Source organism: Alligator sinensis, unplaced genomic scaffold, assembly GCF_000455745.1.
Source record: "Alligator sinensis unplaced genomic scaffold, ASM45574v1 scaffold50_1, whole genome shotgun sequence".
NCBI lineage: Eukaryota > Metazoa > Chordata > Crocodylia > Alligatoridae > Alligator > Alligator sinensis.
In genome coordinates, this window is record NW_005842059.1 from 2474617 (window position 1) to 2491098 (window position 16482).

General features: G+C 52.6%; 1 protein-coding gene across 6 annotated transcripts in view; it reads right to left on the reverse strand.

The window, feature by feature from the left end:
- SAMD4A (sterile alpha motif domain containing 4A) overlaps positions 1-16482 on the reverse strand; it is a 172663-nt gene that overhangs the window by 63692 nt on the left and 92489 nt on the right. For 4 of the 6 annotated variants that reach the window (XM_006023098.3, XM_025203509.1, XM_014519670.2 and 1 more), the window contains one exon: positions 15982-16477. In XM_006023098.3, coding sequence (XP_006023160.1) covers positions 15982-16477 — 496 coding nt within the window. Of the gene's footprint in view, positions 1-15981 lie in introns of all 6 variants that reach the window. The other 2 variants (XM_006023099.3, XM_006023097.3) reach the window with 1 other exon arrangement.

The following is a 16482-nucleotide window of genomic DNA, read 5'->3' on the forward strand; positions in this document are numbered from 1 at the left end:
TGCTCCAGCTTCCAGCACCTACTACTTCTCTAGCTGCCCCGGAGCCATGCTCTGGCTCCCCCACACCCAGAGCCCCTCTTTAACACCCACACTTTCCCCTAGTCCCATTTTCCCCATCTACCTTTTCAGCTCCCCCGTAGCTCTGGCTCCAGTCCCAGCCTCCATGCCTGCAAGCCTCCCTGTTCTGCAGGCTTTGGGCCTTGTCTTTCAATCAATTAAGATCACAACCTCCCCCAGCCTCAGTTCTTCAGCCCAGGCCCCTCTAGTCTACCGGTTCTAATCCCAGTCCTGGTGACTTTCATTTCCAGTAACTTTAACCCCCTACACTTCTACTTTCTTACCTTAACCTTTCCCCAGGTATCCCAAGTACACCAAGCACATGCATACATACACATCACAACACCCAACTTAGGTAGGAACTCACCTGTGTGTATGTGTAGGTGGGTGGTATGTGTGTGAATCAGTGAATACACACACACACACACACACACACACACATATACATAGATAGATATCATTGTGTGTGTGTGGTATATGAATTAGTAATCCACGTATGTGTATTGGACGTGCAGGTGTTGGTAACTGGTAACTGATTCTGTCTAAACGTGGTGTGTGTAGCGTGTATGTGCTTGAATTGGTGATAAGTATGCATGTCTCAAGGCTGGTATGGATGTGTATGTGCTTGAGCTGGTAGTGTGTGTGTGTATGCACCTAATTGATTTGTGTGCGTTTTGTATATGTGCAATTGTGCCACACCCTCCTGTCTAACAGCGCAATATTGAGATCCCGAGAGTTGGCCTGACCCCCGAGGGCAACAGCACTACAGGCAGCTCTCGAGCGGAGGTCACAGCATGCAGAGCACATGGAAGGGGTGAGATGAGCAAGAAACTGTCCCTGGCTGTGTTTCCTAATCAACTGCAGATGGATTTGGGCCCTTTTGGGAGGAAAAGGGACATAGATATTGTTGGGAATGCTAAGAAGAGCCAGGCAGGCATATCCAGGGGCAACAGCCTGTTTGGAATAAGTCACAGCAGATTACTGTCACCCATGCCACCATCTCTGCCAGGCGCCGGAAGAGCTGGTAAAGCATGCCCTGGATCGGCGATGGAGAGGTCACCCACCAAAGGCTCGCTCACCCTTTCCCAGCAGCCCTGAGGGGGAGAAATCCCGCAGAGCCTTGCAAAAAGCTGGTCCCTGAGAAGGATGAGCATCCCCTGGACCCTTTGATGAGCAGGATCATATCTGGGGTGAGCAGCCAAGTCAGCAGAGCCTCCTTCCTCCCTGAAAGGCACCAAAGGTCACTGAGGGATCTGGAATAAGTCCTGCTGGATGTCTGGCTGGTCTCTATTGTTGAGGAATGACATTTGTGGGGCCTGTGTCACGCGCACGACAAAAGCCTGACTGCTGGGGCTGCAAAAAGCCCAGAGGACTCGCAAGGCAACACAATGACCCAAGTCCTGAACACGGGGCAACAGTGAACCCAGGAGAGTTTCTTGAGCATGGGCTTAGCGCCTTCTCACTTGAAGGAAGAGGAGACACCTTGTCCCACGGCGACAGTGTCAAGAGGCAGCAGGCTGATCCAGCCGTGGTGTTCATTAGGTTTGTGGTTGCAACCAAGAGATGCCAGCCTGTGCCAGGTGCTGCACGAATGGGGAACACAGACCCAGTCCCTACGCCGGAGATTTCACCACCTGAGACTGCACACAAGTAGATACAAAACCCCAGACAGGGCTCAGCGTCATGGGGAAATACAGAGTTCACAGTGGTCGTCACAGTAAGCCGGGGTTACAGCACCCCCCCGGACCACCCCACAGCACCTGGAGGTATTTTGCAAGAATCACAGCAATACTGGGGATTTGGAGAGCTCAAGTGCTAGTCTCTACAGCTCACAGGACAGCAGACTCACCTCCCCTCTGGCTAGAGGGGGTGTAGGACACATGCACTTCTAGCTCACCTGGCACCTATTTGTCTCCATTACATTCACAGATGTTAGGGTCGGAAGGGACCTCAATAGATCATCGAGTCTGACCCCCTGCATAAGCAGGAAAGAGTGCTGGGTCTAGATGACCCCAGCTAGATACTCATCTAACCTCCTCTTGAAGACCCCCAGGGCAGGGGAGAGCACCACCTCCCTTGGCAGCCCGTTCCAGACCTTGGCCACTCAAACTGTGAAGAAGTTCTTCCCAATGTCCAGTCTAAATCTGCTCTCTGCTAGCTTGTGGCCATTATTTCTTGTAACCCCCGGGGGCGCCTTGGTGAATAAAACCTCACCAATTCCCTTTTGTGCCCCCGTGATAAACTTATAGGCAGCCACAAGGTCGCCTCTCAACCTTCTCTTGCGGAGGCTGAATAGATCCAGCTTCTCTAGTCTCTCCTCGTAGGGCTTGGTCTGCAAGCCCTTAACCATACGAGTGGCTCTTCTCTGGACCCTCTCCAGGTTATCCGCATCCCTCTTGAGGTGCGGCGCCCAGAATTGCACGCAGTACTCCAACTGCGGTCTGACCAGCGCCCGATAGAGGGGAAGTATCACCTCCTTGGACCTATTTGTCATGCATCTGCTGATGCACGATAAAGTGCCATTAGCTTTTCTGATGGCTTCGTCACACTGCCGACTCATGTTCATCTTGGAGTCTACTAGGACTCCAAGATCCCTTTCCACTTCCGTGCCACCCAGCAGGTCATTCCCTAGGCTGTAGGTGTGCTGGACATTTTTCCTCCCTAGGTGCAGCACTTTGCATTTCTCCTTGTTGAACTGCATTCTGTTGTTTTCTGCCCACGTGGGACCCCACTGCCCACCCCCTTCCAGGCTGATACCGACCCATCCACCACGACTCTCTGGGTGCGACCCTCCAGCCAATTCGCCACCCACCGGACTGTGCAGTCATCCAAGTCACAGCCTCTTAACTTGTTCACCAGTATGGGGTGGGATACCGTATCGAAGGCCTTCCTGAAGTCTAAGTATACGACATCCACCCCTCCTCCTGTTTCCAGGTGTTTTGTAACCTGGTCATAAAAAGAAACTAGATTGGTCAGGTACGATCTGCCTGCCACAAACCCGTGCTGGTTTCCCCTCAGCATAATTTGTCCTGCCGGGCTCTCACAAATGTGAGCCTTGATAATTTTTTCAAAGACTTTGCCAAGGATGGATGGAGGTGAGACTGATGGGGTGTTTACCGATCAGAGAAATCAGAGGTGGTAGCTGGCTTAGTCTGAGGTTAGACAAGAGGTAGGGCAGGGTGGCATCATATAGGGACTAACTGGTTCAGAGAGGCACAAGCTTTCATGGACAACAACCTACTTCACCTGATGCTATGAACGGACTAGCAGAAAGAAAAGATTATACAGAGAAGGGAAAGGGACACGAGATGCTAAGAGGGGTGATAGGTGGGTGCATTAGATCAGCTGAGATGAACAATACAAAAATCTAGAACTCCTGGTTCCAAAATGATACCTTTAATTATTTATTATTAAATTATACCAACTGGGAATAATACAATTCTAATAAAAATAAAATTCTAATAAAAATCTAATCAAAGGCATCATTTTGGAACCGAGAGTTCTAGATTTTTGTATTTCTTTTTGTCTCAGACCAACACAGCTACCAAGTACATCCTTGAGATAAGCAAGGCAGTTAGCACCCCGAGGGACACCCGCTGTAAAGAGCTAGTAGGACAAAATGGATTGGTCATCTGCAGTCCCTTAGGCATGCTCATCTGCTCATACCGGAGCGCTAGCGAGCAGCTGTTTACAGAGGTTGCACGTTTCTAGGTTTAATCCGGACGACAGCCATCGCTATGCACATGGTCCAAATGAAAATTGGGTCTAGTCCAAACGAACTTGTCCTCGTTGAATGAGGATGAAAGTTAATGCAGGGGAGGGCAGTCTGAATTAAGCAATTTAAACTGTATTAATGAACATGTATATATGGCATTGCTTTTAGGAACTCAGATAAGCATCCCTCAGGAATGCAGATAAGCATTGCAAATATCAACCCCCACTTCAGGAAACTCAGTTAGGTTTTTACAACACAACAGAGGCTATCAGGCACCAAATAACCCCTTTACAAAGTCAAATGTACCAACAACACCCTCCCAGTGACTAAGTACCAGTATCCTGACTAAGCCCCCAGCCCTGCCCAAGCACAGGGGCTACTGGTCTGTGCAAAAGGGAGCAACCCCCCTTGATTGCCTGTTAACTCTCAATTTGAACTGAAAGTTGACTCAAACTGATGTGATCAGTTAACATGGTTTAGAAAACAGTGAACACGTCTACAAATGGCCCTAGGTGACTAGCACAGATTGCTTGCACTGTTTCATCTGGTGGCACGTGGTAAATTGGCATTGCATTCACCTCCGCACCGGGTCCTGGGCGGAGGTCTCGGCTTGGCAAAGAGGATCAGATCGCACAAGGGATTTAGGATTCCCCAAAAGCTCCCAAGCAGGTGAGGACCTGGACTGAGTGTCCTGGGAGTTTGGCACCTTGCCTCTTAGGAGGTGCTGCAAAGCCCCTGGGGAACCTGTCAGCTGATAAAGGTGCCAACGCACCCCTGACCCCGTGCCCTGGCACGGCTCCCTGCTGCTCAGCCCGCTCTGGGCTTCTCCAGCCTGGAAAAAACAACAGGGCCCTCTCTCCTGCAGCGACCCATCTCCTGAGCTGTCCAAAACCCCAGCATTAGCCAGGCTGCTGCTTCTGCCCCATTAGGAGCCATCAGAGGGGTGAGGATGATGAAGCCGAGCCATGCTGCAGCCTCCCAGAGGCAGGTGTGCAGGAGGTTATAGCTCAGGTCTCCAAACAGCAGCACCCTCCATGGATACAAGCTCCCCTATCCCCTGCTCTTGGCAAACAAATACCTGCCCCTCATTTTGATCCTGTGCTCACATTGCGATCTTCATCTATATCCCAACCCAGGCAAGAAGGGCTGCATGCTTGACAGACGCTGGGGGTGCTCAAGATGTTCCTACGTGCACCTGATCCCTCAGACGTGAAATCTGAATCTTTTTTGAAGTGCAGAGTCTGCTGGGGTGGCCTCCCTGCGCCAGGCAATGCAGCTGCAGCCTGGCCTCGGTTCCCCTGCAATGCAAAGCCCTGGGCGGTTCTGGAAAGGAGGAATGGAGGGTGGGTCGTGTATCCCCAGCGATGACAGCACCTTGGGGACCCACCTTCTCCAAATACGTGGCAGCAAGGCACCCCGCAGAAGGGGCCTGGCAAACAGCAGCCCCTCGGGATGGTAGAATAGGAAGGGAAGAACTGCTCCCCCAAACTCGGCCCCCGCGCTAGCTGCTCGGGTCAGCAGGCTCCGGCATCTTGCTGCTTCACAGATTTCTCAGGCTGGCTGGGGATGCCGACCGAGCTCTGGTGATGCGAGCTGTAAAGATGGGAGGGGGAGATGCACACAAGCCAGCTGGTAACAGAGAGAGATATGCCACGCTATCCATTTCATCTGCGAAGGGATGGCTTGACCTTTAAAAAGTCTGGTTATGGCCAAAAATAGACAGGGACGGGCCTGAATGGTGCGCTCCTGGAACAGAGCAGAGTGCTGGAGCTCGAGAGCGTACATCTCCTTTTCTCCCAGCGCAGAACATTGCTAAGGGAAGCTGACAGGCTGTCCAGTTAATAAGTATAGATGACTTTTCTTAGACCAGAGAGGGAGGTTTCTGGCTCTGGAAACAGCTCCTAGGGAAGACAGTCTTTAGAAAAAGGCAAGATGTTCAAAGGCAGAGATCCAAAGACCAGTCCCATACGCCTCAGGAGGATGCAACTGGGATTAACGCAGACAGAAGCTGGTTCTCTTACTGGCAGGCATGTAGGAATCAAGACCGGCCTAGAAACAGGCTGTTCAAAATTTTCACCACTGAGGTCCGGGCAAGGCTGGGGCACCCCAACAGAGAATTTCTTGCATTTGGAAAAATAAATCCTAGTCTATTTTTGGAGCAGTCCATCTCTGGGATACTCAGCAAACCAACAGAGGCCCAGTGCAGGGACTTCGGGACAGGTGGAGTAGCTGGCCACCGCGCTGAGACCTGGTCCGGGTAACCTGGGAGTTGAATGCATGGAGCTGGAGCCGTTTATGGACAAGGCTGTACAGCACAGATGTCTGCAGTCGCAAGGACAGGACTTGATGACCCAGAGATGCTTCCCTGTCCTTTATTTTGAAGCTCCAGTTCTCCTAGAAACTAGCCAGTATGGCACTAGGAGAATGGTTATGGCTTTGCCCTTTACATTTTGGAAATCACCCAGAGGACTCGGTGGAAAGGCATGTGGAAGCTGTAAGACCACTGCAGAAAGAAGCATCAGGAAGCAACTGGGAACCAAACTTCTGGCACTTGATGTGGACCAACCAATATATCACAAAAGTCCCCAAATGGAAGAACAGCCACTGTAGGATGGGCCTCTGCTGCAATCATTCTTGAATGATGATAACTAATGCCCTGCTAAAGAAACCCGCTAGGCTGTAACTGGTGCTGAGGAGATGAAGATCCACTGGAGTTATCCTGTCTCAGTGGCATCATGGTCAGGCCTTGATGGCTTCCAGACAGAGGGCCAACAAGCATGAATCACCTTGCTGCCTTATGAAGGGCACCAGGGAGGTGGTGATTGTCAGCATCTGCACAATGGTTTTGTGGGACAGGTACAAAAGCCTGGAAGTCTATCCTGATAGCTCTGAGCTCCAGGAGTCAAACCCAGATCCTTTACATCCCATGCTATATCTGCTGCCCAGGTGACGGAAGTCATGGCCAGAGGGAGGAGCAGAAACCAGCCCTCCTCCGTAGGCAGCGGTGAGGCTCCTTCCACCACCTCAATCCTGCAAAGACGTGGGATGGAAACACCTTCTTGTTTATCTGCCATTTCCCCGGGGAGTTGCCTGACCGAAACCAGAGCTGGTGCTATCACAGGTGACATCTGGCAAGAGGGGTCAAGTATATGCAAGATGGCACAGGACCTAGATGGCATGACATTATCCTGAGGGAGCGTGATTGCACGGATAGGCATCTGTCTTCTGGAAACTACTCTTTACAGCCTGGAGCCCATCAGTGTCTGCGATGGGATACATGGCCATGCTTCAGAGGTCCCAGGAGGGAGAGAACGGGGACAGGGCACGTTCTGGGTAAGGCTGCACAAAAACCCTTCCTTCTCAGATGGGTCACTGTCAAGGACCTGGAGAGTCCCAATGGCAGACGACTGTACTGGTACTGGCTGTGTCCCCCTGTGATTCTCAGGCCTTTCCCATGGTTGGGTGAATGGCTCGGTAGAAGGATGAGTCCTCTAACATGGAGGTGAGCCGGAAGACCTGGGAAGACATAGGCAGATATTGCCATCCTGCATTAGAGGCAGCACACTCGTTTGGTGTCCCCTCAGGTCTAGGACGCACTGACTTCTTCAGGTTAATGCAGTGACTCTCAACCACAATGCTGTGGCCCCCTGCAACGCCATGAGATCCTTTCAGGGCTCTGTGGGGTGCTGCATAAGTGTGCAAACACCGACACCCGATTCACAAGATCAACCCAGGGATATCGGGCAGAAATCCATCATGCCATAGAAACAGAGCTGGAAGGGACCTCGAGAGATCCTCTAGCCCAACCCGAGGCAGGATCATCCCTATCCAAACCTTTCTATACAAATCTATCATCTAAATGCTTTGTAAAGCTACCATCAACCCTGACCCAATGCAAGACATAACACCCTAACCCGCCACAGGTAAAGCAGGCGACACCTTGCTTCTGTAAAAGGTTGTCACACGAGATCCCAGGTAGAGGGCCATACGGTCCGTCCCAGGTCAAACCCATTCTGACCTTCGGGGGCCTTTCTGGGTCCTTTGCAACAGCAGAACTGCTCTCATATTTTTCTGCGACCAAAACGTGAGTGAAAGATCAGGGTTGGCATTTTCCGACGGGTGCCTTGAGTCCAAAAAGGCCAAGAACCACTGAGGTCAGGAAACATCAGGAGAAACAGCTTTTTTCCCCCGGTGCTCTGTACTTCCAGCTATTACAACTCCTAGATAAAACCATGGGGCCAACTCGACTTGTAACAGACTCTTGTGAGACGTGTCCGTGACCAGGGATGGGAACGGGATGTGGGATGAATGAACGGTCGTTCTAGACAACGACCGTGGTTGCGGACAGTCATGCCTGACCTGTAGAAAGGGAAAAAATCAATGCCTGAAGCTGGGGGCAGGCTTCAGAGAGGCTCCTGTGTGACTCTGGAGGCTCCTCTCTAACCTGCTGTCTCTGAAAGATAGTCAGGTTTGCCAAGGAGGTAGAAGACAGTCGTGCCCTGAAGTACTCAGGACTTTTTTTTTTTAGCAAGTGCCCCAGCTGTTGACCTCACAGTGGGGAGCAGGTGTGTAAATCCTACCGGATGAGAACGCGGTCTTGGAGGGGATGGACCACGGCAGCTGTTCTGTGCTCAGTGATCTCCATTCCCTTGGAGGAAAAGTCTTTTATAACTCCCCTGAATATCACACGGTATGCCAGCTACCTCAATGTGATGGTGGTGGCCACCAACCTTGCTGCTTCTAATGATGTCCTCAAAACCATCAATCTTGCCTCAGTCATTTCCCTCACCTCATCCCTGGTCTCCCGCAGGGTTTCAGATAAGAAAGGAGTGCCCCTTTCCCAAGGGTAGATATTATATTTGCCAAGCCAGGCCCCACAGCTTGCAGAAATGGCAGCGAAGGTGAGGAACGTGCCTTGCTTCCATCAAAGATCTAGCTTCTCAACAACATTGCCCTTAGATAGCCAAACTTTGATTGCTCTTGCGCAGATGAAGCTGTGGTGCCCAGAGTTTGGATGGGCACTGAAGCACTCAGAGAATTGGGAAACACCTGCTATCACTTCTCACTTGTTTGGGAGCGGGAGAGCGCCTGGGGTTGGCTCCAACCCCTGTGTCCTTGGAGGAGAGACATTTTGAACCCTGGAGGTTAGGAGTCTGCTAGGAAACATGAACGTCAGTGTGGAGCCCCTCACCCTGCCACACAGGAGAGTGGTGGGCCAAGGGACTCATGCACCAGCTTTCTGCTCCCATCCTATTTTATTTTATGAAACATCCCATCTGGGGCACGAGGACAAAACGTTCTTGCCAATTTGATGGAAGTGTGATTTTAAAGCCTTGAAGGGGAGTGATGGGCTGGGTGCTTGCTGGGGTCGGACTAACGGCCCCGGGTGGAAGGAGGGAACCGAGGATGGAGAGTGGCTGCAGCTCCACTGGACGCTTGCAGCTTGCATCGAGGAGGTGCAAAGGCCCTTCCCATGGGATCCCCACCAGCACATGGCTCAGGAACCGCAGCTTACCCTGAACATCTTCCACACTGCCAGCTCCAACAAGGACAATTCCTGAATCCGTCCAACGAACCGGCCGGTGCACACAAAGGCATACAGCGGAGGCCTTTGAAAGCATCAACCTGCTGCTGGAATCAGCAACAGCCACAACAGAGCTGGGACAATGGACCCGAGGGTAGTCAGTGCCACCCCCCAGCCCTTGTGCTCATATTAGAAAGGCTGATTATTATTACTGTAATTTATGGCATTAATGTTGCTCACTTAGACTCATAGACAACGAGGGTTGGAAGGGACTTCAGGGGGTCACATCTAGTCCACCCCCACTGTGCCAAGCAGGACCAGCCCCAACTGTCACCCCAGCCAAGGCTTTATCTACCTGGGTCTTAAAAACCTCCAAGGACGGAGAGTCCACCACTGCTGTGGGTAACCTGTTCCAGTGCTTTACTATCCTCCTAGTGAGAAAGTTTTTCCTAATATCCAACCTCAACTTCCCTTGCTGCAGCTTGAGCCCATTGCTCCTTGTCCTGTCACCTGCCCCCACTGAAAACAGTCCAGCTCCATTCTCTTTGCAACCCCCCAGCAGGGAGCTGAAGGCTGCTATTAAACCCCCCTCAGTCTTCTCTTTTGCAGACTAAATAGCCCAGTTCCCTCAGCCTCTCCTCACAAGTTATGCCCCCAGCCCCTGAACCATTTCCACTGTCCTCCGCTGGACTCTCTCCAATTTGCCCACATCCTTTCTGTAGTGGGGGCCCACAATCAGACACAGGACTCATGCACAGGCTGTGCAAACCTTCGGGTCCCCGTTGTGGGAGAGGTTGCAGTTCGGGGAACTTACTCGGCGCAGCGGTTGCGTCCTCGGCCAGGCTCCGGTAAAAGCTCTTTGTCCCTATACTGACGCCGGCCATAATAAATCGATGCGGCTTTGTGCACAGGACGGCTCTACCCACCATGGGCGAGGCTGGTGTTATTCGGTGTTTAATTTAATTAGCATCAGGGAGTACGATAGCACGTACATTATGGCAAAATGTTGAAGTCTGTTCTGCTAGGGACTGCACACACATAGCAAAATGGTCGGTCCCTGCCTCTGAGCCCGGGGGGGGGGGGGTTCACCGCCGACTTCAATGGGAGTAGCATTAGACTATCCACAGCGAGTTAGAAAATTTCACCATGAAGAGGCAAAGGAAGTATTATTATCCCTGCTTCACATATGGAGGGCAGCGGGCACCAGGAGACTTGCTTAACGAACGGGGGGAAAGGGGCAGGTAGGCTAGGAACAGACTCGTGTCTCTTGGATGCTGGGTATGTTCATACAAGACCATCCTTTCTCCTAAAGGTAGAGAGCAAACTCGCTTCTTCCCCGCGAAGGAGCGTGGAGGGAAGCTGCCCTGTGTTTCAGGCTGACAAATGAGGCCCCATAAGCAAGGAGATCACATGCAGGTGGAACCAATTACATAGGCAAAAGAATAAAAAAGCCAGTGCCCAAATGCAATCAGCTGTTGGTCTGGGGCTTTCATTTCTTTCCTCTCTGTCATACACCTTGACACAAGAGCCGAGGGCTTTGTGCTGGGTTTATTCAATTGAGTTTTTAAAAGACTGTGCTCATGCCATTGCCGGCTGCCTAGTGGCATACGTGATGAGGTGGTAACAACCCTCAGAGGAGCGGTGTTTGTGCAGGCAGACGCACAGAGAGGGCAAATGTCTGCCTTTGTGCAGCCGAAGCAGGAAGGTTCAGGCCTGGAAAAGGCAGCTTCCGCCCCCTCGCCCCTGCCGCCCCTTCACTGCAAGCAGAAGGAAACTCTTTACTTCCCTTCTTTCATTTGGGCTCTTTATCTTCAGGCCCCGTCTACACTACCAGTGCAACCGTGTTTTCCTAACCCAGTCGGCTTGCAATTATCTCATGACTCGGCTGCGGAGTCAAAGGCCCTTTGTTCCCTCCCTTCCCGCGGGGCTTTGGGCAAGCTCTGCCCCGTGCCCACTTCTGTTCTCCCTCCGCAGAAGCAGGTACACCTACAAACGGGACATTGTGCCTGAAGGACGGAGAAAAACCTCTTTCACCTCCTCTCCGCGGCACTGAATTCAGACCGTCCCCCAGACAGGCGGCTGCGACTGCCTGTTCACTTTGGGTCCGAGCCTCCCGTCATTTACACTGGTGCGAATCCAGAGTGACTCTGTTAGAGCTAGTCCAGATTGTCACTGCTCGGGATGGAGAATGGATTGAGGTCCATAGGTATTAGACTGAGCAACAAGGGATGTGTTAGTCCTCCAGAGACACCGTTCTGCTTGCAGGAAGCGACAGTGCTAGCATAAAACTAGCAAAAGACTGGCCCGGAGCTGCTGCTAAACTCGGTCGACTCTTGACAGCGCTCCTGCGGCAGTCAGGGGCCCGGGCGAAACCTGGGCAAGCCAACGAGGCTGCGCTATCCCATCAAGCGCACTCTCGACTGAACTGCGACACAGCTGGAAAACCCGAACCGTAACAGCGATGCATCCAAACACGCCCCGGCTCCAGACAGAGTCTCCCTAGAGCAAGATCACTGTGCTGCTCTTGTGCGGGAAGGACTTTCTCCAGGCCTGCCGGGGGAAACAAGCAGCGCCTTTGTAGAGAGGCATGCTGCCGCGCGTACCCTGGAGCCCGCAGATGCGCCAGACCGCTGGGCAGACAGGGGCTGCTCCAAGTCGGCGGGGGACTTGATATTTTCTTTAAACCGAACACATGCTAACAGTCTGCGGGCTTTGCTTTGGAACGGCAAATTAATGGACGTATTGATTGGACCGAAAGGCTGGACAAAGGCTGACGAGCTGTGCTCGTTTTTTTAGCGTGTGTTTGTGGATGGCCAAGTCAATATTGTGTTAGGGAAGCTCACGAAGCGGCACACGCGGCTGGCTCCAACTGTGCCTGCAGGTTGGCGGAGCACGTTGCCGTCAGGACACATTAGCAGGGTCTCGGCGCTTTGTGCCAAGGGAAGACTCGCGGGAAGTGACTCACAGCCACCGCCGCTCACGCTGGTTCCCTGCACAGACCACGGCGCACCTCCCGCGGTGGCACGCGCCGTTATAGAAACGAATGGCAGGGACAACCTTCAGGCCACAACTAAATCTCTGCTTCGCTCAGAAAACGCTCATCTTTCACCGACCTACGCAGCTTCACGGGCTGGGCTGAAGGCACGTGGGATGCCTCTGTGCTTGGGGGTGGGGCGTTTTAATTAGAGCGATGTGTAAACAGTGACACTTTACTCCATAGCTAATTAGTCTACTCTGAAGTTGTATGCGTAGATGTGGCCACTGTTATTTAAAGAAAAAAAAATGGCTGCGGGATGCTTTATCTAAACCTCATTCGACGAGGTCACTGTTAAACCCATGGGAGCTTGTACACACGACAATGAGGCCACGCTGGAGCGTTTTAATGAGCACGTGGAGCAGACTCGATTAATCGAGTTATAACTAAAACACCAACTAGCATGTGTATAGGTAGCCGCACAGCATGCCGCAAAGCCCCTTGGCTTTATGGATTTGTGTGTTTCCTGTCGGCGCAAAACTCCATGAAATGGGTCCACGAATACGGACCCCTAAATCTCTCAGCAGGACCTGAGCTGTTTGATGGGCTGGTGGTGCAGAAAGCAGTCATTGTACGGGGCCAGGAAGCAGCTCACCGAGGCCAGGAGTGCTTGTGCAGGAAACTTCTGTGACGGGGAGCCGGCAACACCAGTGGGAAGGAGAGCGAGATGCAGAGAGCGCAGCAAGCAGCAGGGATCAGGGGAAGAGAGATGAAGCAAAGAGGCTGCCCCATGGAAGTTGCGGGATGAGGCATGCGATGCATCCGATCCAGCAAGGAAGGCTGCTGCTCTGCTCTGCTCTGCCCGTGGCTTTACGCTCCTGCAAAACCATCCGGCACAGCCTCTGGAATTGGGGGCTTTTCTCTTCTCTCAGCAAACCAGGCAAGGGCGGCAATCCTTCTAGCAGATTGCTGACTTACTCATTGCTACCCACTTAAGGCTCCCCCCCTTCCTCAGCCCCACGTGCGGTGTTGTACAAACTCCCTGGAACAGACTTGTCCTGGCTCCAAAGAGTTTAATGCAACTTTGTGATTTTTTTTCTTCCCTTGAAAAGGGGGCAGGGTCGTTAGACCCTCAAACCACGCAGTGCTGCAATGATTAACCCACTGCAAGCATGGTGTTGTAACCGGCTTATCAGCAGCTGTTTTTTCTCCTGGGCTGGGCAAGCCTTATCCTGGCCTGTTTTCCCTTTGGTAAACACCCAGTGTCACTCCTGTCTCAGACCTCTTCTTTGCAAGAATTGCAGTGCAACCAGCTCTCCCAAAGGGAAATGCTCAGAGTCCACTGGTCTCTCTGCCCAGAAAGGGCTCCCACAGGGAACTCTTCGGCTCCTCCATGGCTCTAAGCTTACCTGGCAGCTGGGGGCGTCCCCTCTTTTCTGCCCAGACCAGCCTCTTGCACATGTGCCTATTGCAAGATCAGTGCCAGACCTGCAGAAATCATGGCTCAGACCCCCCAAAATCGTAAGAAAACAGGGCTGCGTGCTGTGAAAGGAGAGCAGGCAGGGCAGTGCCATGGTCCCATGCCCTCCCAGCCCCTTTTAGCATGGCCTGGACCCAGGTGGGAATGGTGGTGGAAGGCTCTTGGCCCCCTTTACACCCCTGCATCAGGCTCATCTCACTCTGGATAGGGACGAGTCCAAGCTGAACTCTCGAGATGGCTTCTTTCAAACTTGGTGCATCATAAATTGGAAGAGGGCTCTCCCCATCCTCGCTGATGAGCTAGCTGCCCTGGTGCTACTCCGTGGGTCCCTGGAGGGGGCACGGCCTGCATTCGCTCAGTCAGTCCAGAGATGCCATCACCTATTTTAAAGTAGCCGGTCTGCATGCTTCGCTGAGAGAGGAGCTGCAGTCGCTGTCGGGACCAACAAAAGTTTGCATGGCCCTGCTAAGCCGCGGCCTTTATTCTCCCAGGGAGCCCTACGCCTGCAGCCGAGTCCTACCTATGGCTATGTGCATCACAGCCCATCGTTCCTCTTCATGGCAAGGCTTAACCCCAATGACCCTCTGGGGGGGACTCTTTGGTGCAGGGTCTGGTTGAATTTCTCACAGAGCAGGTGTCTGGCACCACATCACTGCTTTCCTGCCCGAAGCGATGATGCCCCCAAGGGGGAACAGAGGGAGGAAATCTCAGTGTTTATCAACACCCAATTAAAAACATTTTGTTGCAAAAAATCCTGATGGTCTAATAAAAGATATCGTCTCTACTACGAGTCCTGATGATCAACACCCAGAGCTCTTGACGTTGGCCCCCTCTGCCATGAATCTGGGCAGGAGGAGAGAACAGGAGACAGCGCTCCCGCTCAGACCAGGCTGCTACAGCCAGGACGTCCCAGATACCAAAGAGAAGGGAAAAGGAATCAGGACTCGTGGCAGAGGTGATATCTTCTATCTGACCAACTAGACTTTTGCAGGCTGACTGGCATATAAATGACTTTACCAGGTAAAGACATTTACCAGGTTGAGAGACGCATGCATGTCTTCTTCCCCGGGACGCTGTCTCTTCATCCTGGGCGTTTAATTGGGGGGGTTGGTGTTTTCCCCATCTGCAGACGGGAAGCGAGGCTGGCACGCAGGAAAAGGGATGCCCATGGGACATGAGGTCTGTCAGTGCCAGGAGACAAGAGCGTGGCATGGGAAGGTAGGAAGGGGAGCACCGGGGGGTCGAAGTGGGAGGCTGGGAAGCAAGGGCAGATTATATTAAAACAGAGAGGAGGGAGGGAAGGACGCTCCTAAAGCACGGGCCGGTCTCCCTAAGACCCCGCCTGTCCTGTTCACAGACCCCCGGCGCCTCCTTGTAGCCTGAACAACCCCTGCAACATCCTCCCGCGCCGTGAGCCAGGGCCAGCCACGCAGCAGGATCCGCGCAGGTGGAGGTGATGCCCCCCTCGCTCTCCACCTGGGATGCTGAGCAGGCAGAAAGGTTTGCTTTAAAAAGCAGCTGTATGAAACCTCTGCACGGAGGCCAGGGGACTCCCCAGTTACACATCAGTCACATGGCCCTGGAGCACCTGGTTCTGGGTCAGACCTAGTCCCCTAGCACGTGTAGGTCCCGATCACGAGCTCCGCGTATGGGCTGCGCTGCTACAAGTAAAGGAGGTTGCACACCGCCAGGTGAAAAGGCATGGGTGATGGCAGGGGTCACCTCTCCACACACAAGCGGTAACAAGGGGCACTTTGGTAAGTGCTTGAAAAATTTCAGAGCCCTGTCCTGTGTTAGCTACTTGGGAGCCTAATTCTCTTTTACTTCCCGTACAACTTACACCGCAAAGTCCCTGGGTTGTGTTTGAAAATGAAACTTGGGCTCCTAAATTGCTCCAGGACTTGGGGAAGACTCTTGCCAAACCCAGAGCGGGTGGCATGGAAGCGGCTGCTTTGGATAACACGCAGTTTTGCTCTCACCCCCTCTTAACTCCTCGCTCTTTGCTTCAAGCAGGTTCAAAATGGTACAAAATGCAAAAGAAAGCAAAAAAAGCAAAAACAACAAACAAGCCCCCTCTCCAAACGAAACAGCCAGACTATTTTGGACAAGCGGGTCCAAAAAATGGCTACGGCCAACTCGAAACCGACCCCTTTTCTAACGCTCCAAGGGCGGCAGGGGAAGTTCAACTGCCCGAAGCGGCTCTCGCCAGCTTTCATGCCGACGGTACTTACTTGTGCTTGTGCTAGTGCCGATGGTATTGATGGTCGTGGGGACAGAAGAAGAAGAGTACAGGGGCAAGTGGCCATTCTCACAGCCTAGATTCTTGTCCTGCCAGCTGGAAGCGCTAACACTGATCCCAGAATCGCGTGAGTTTTGCCACCCGTTGAGCTTATCGTCCGAGTTCTGTCTTTGGTGATAGTAGTGCGTCTGTCCATAATCCACCGAATCAGACCGGCCTCTGTGTTGGCTGCCGAAGCTACCCGACGTGCGATCCTCCAAGTGGTTCAGCCACATGGCGAGAGCCCCCCGGTCTTCCAAGGACGTGGCTGGGTGAATCAAAGCGTAGGACAACAACTGCCGGCTCTCTTCTATGTGTTGGTTGTGTTCGATGGAGTGAGCCAGGATTTTAGGCAACAGTTTCATGTATTCTACTTTTGCTTCGATGTTTCCCGGTTTCAGTAAAGGCAGGTGGGTTAACAATAGGGAAATCACTTTATCCTTGGATTCCTGCT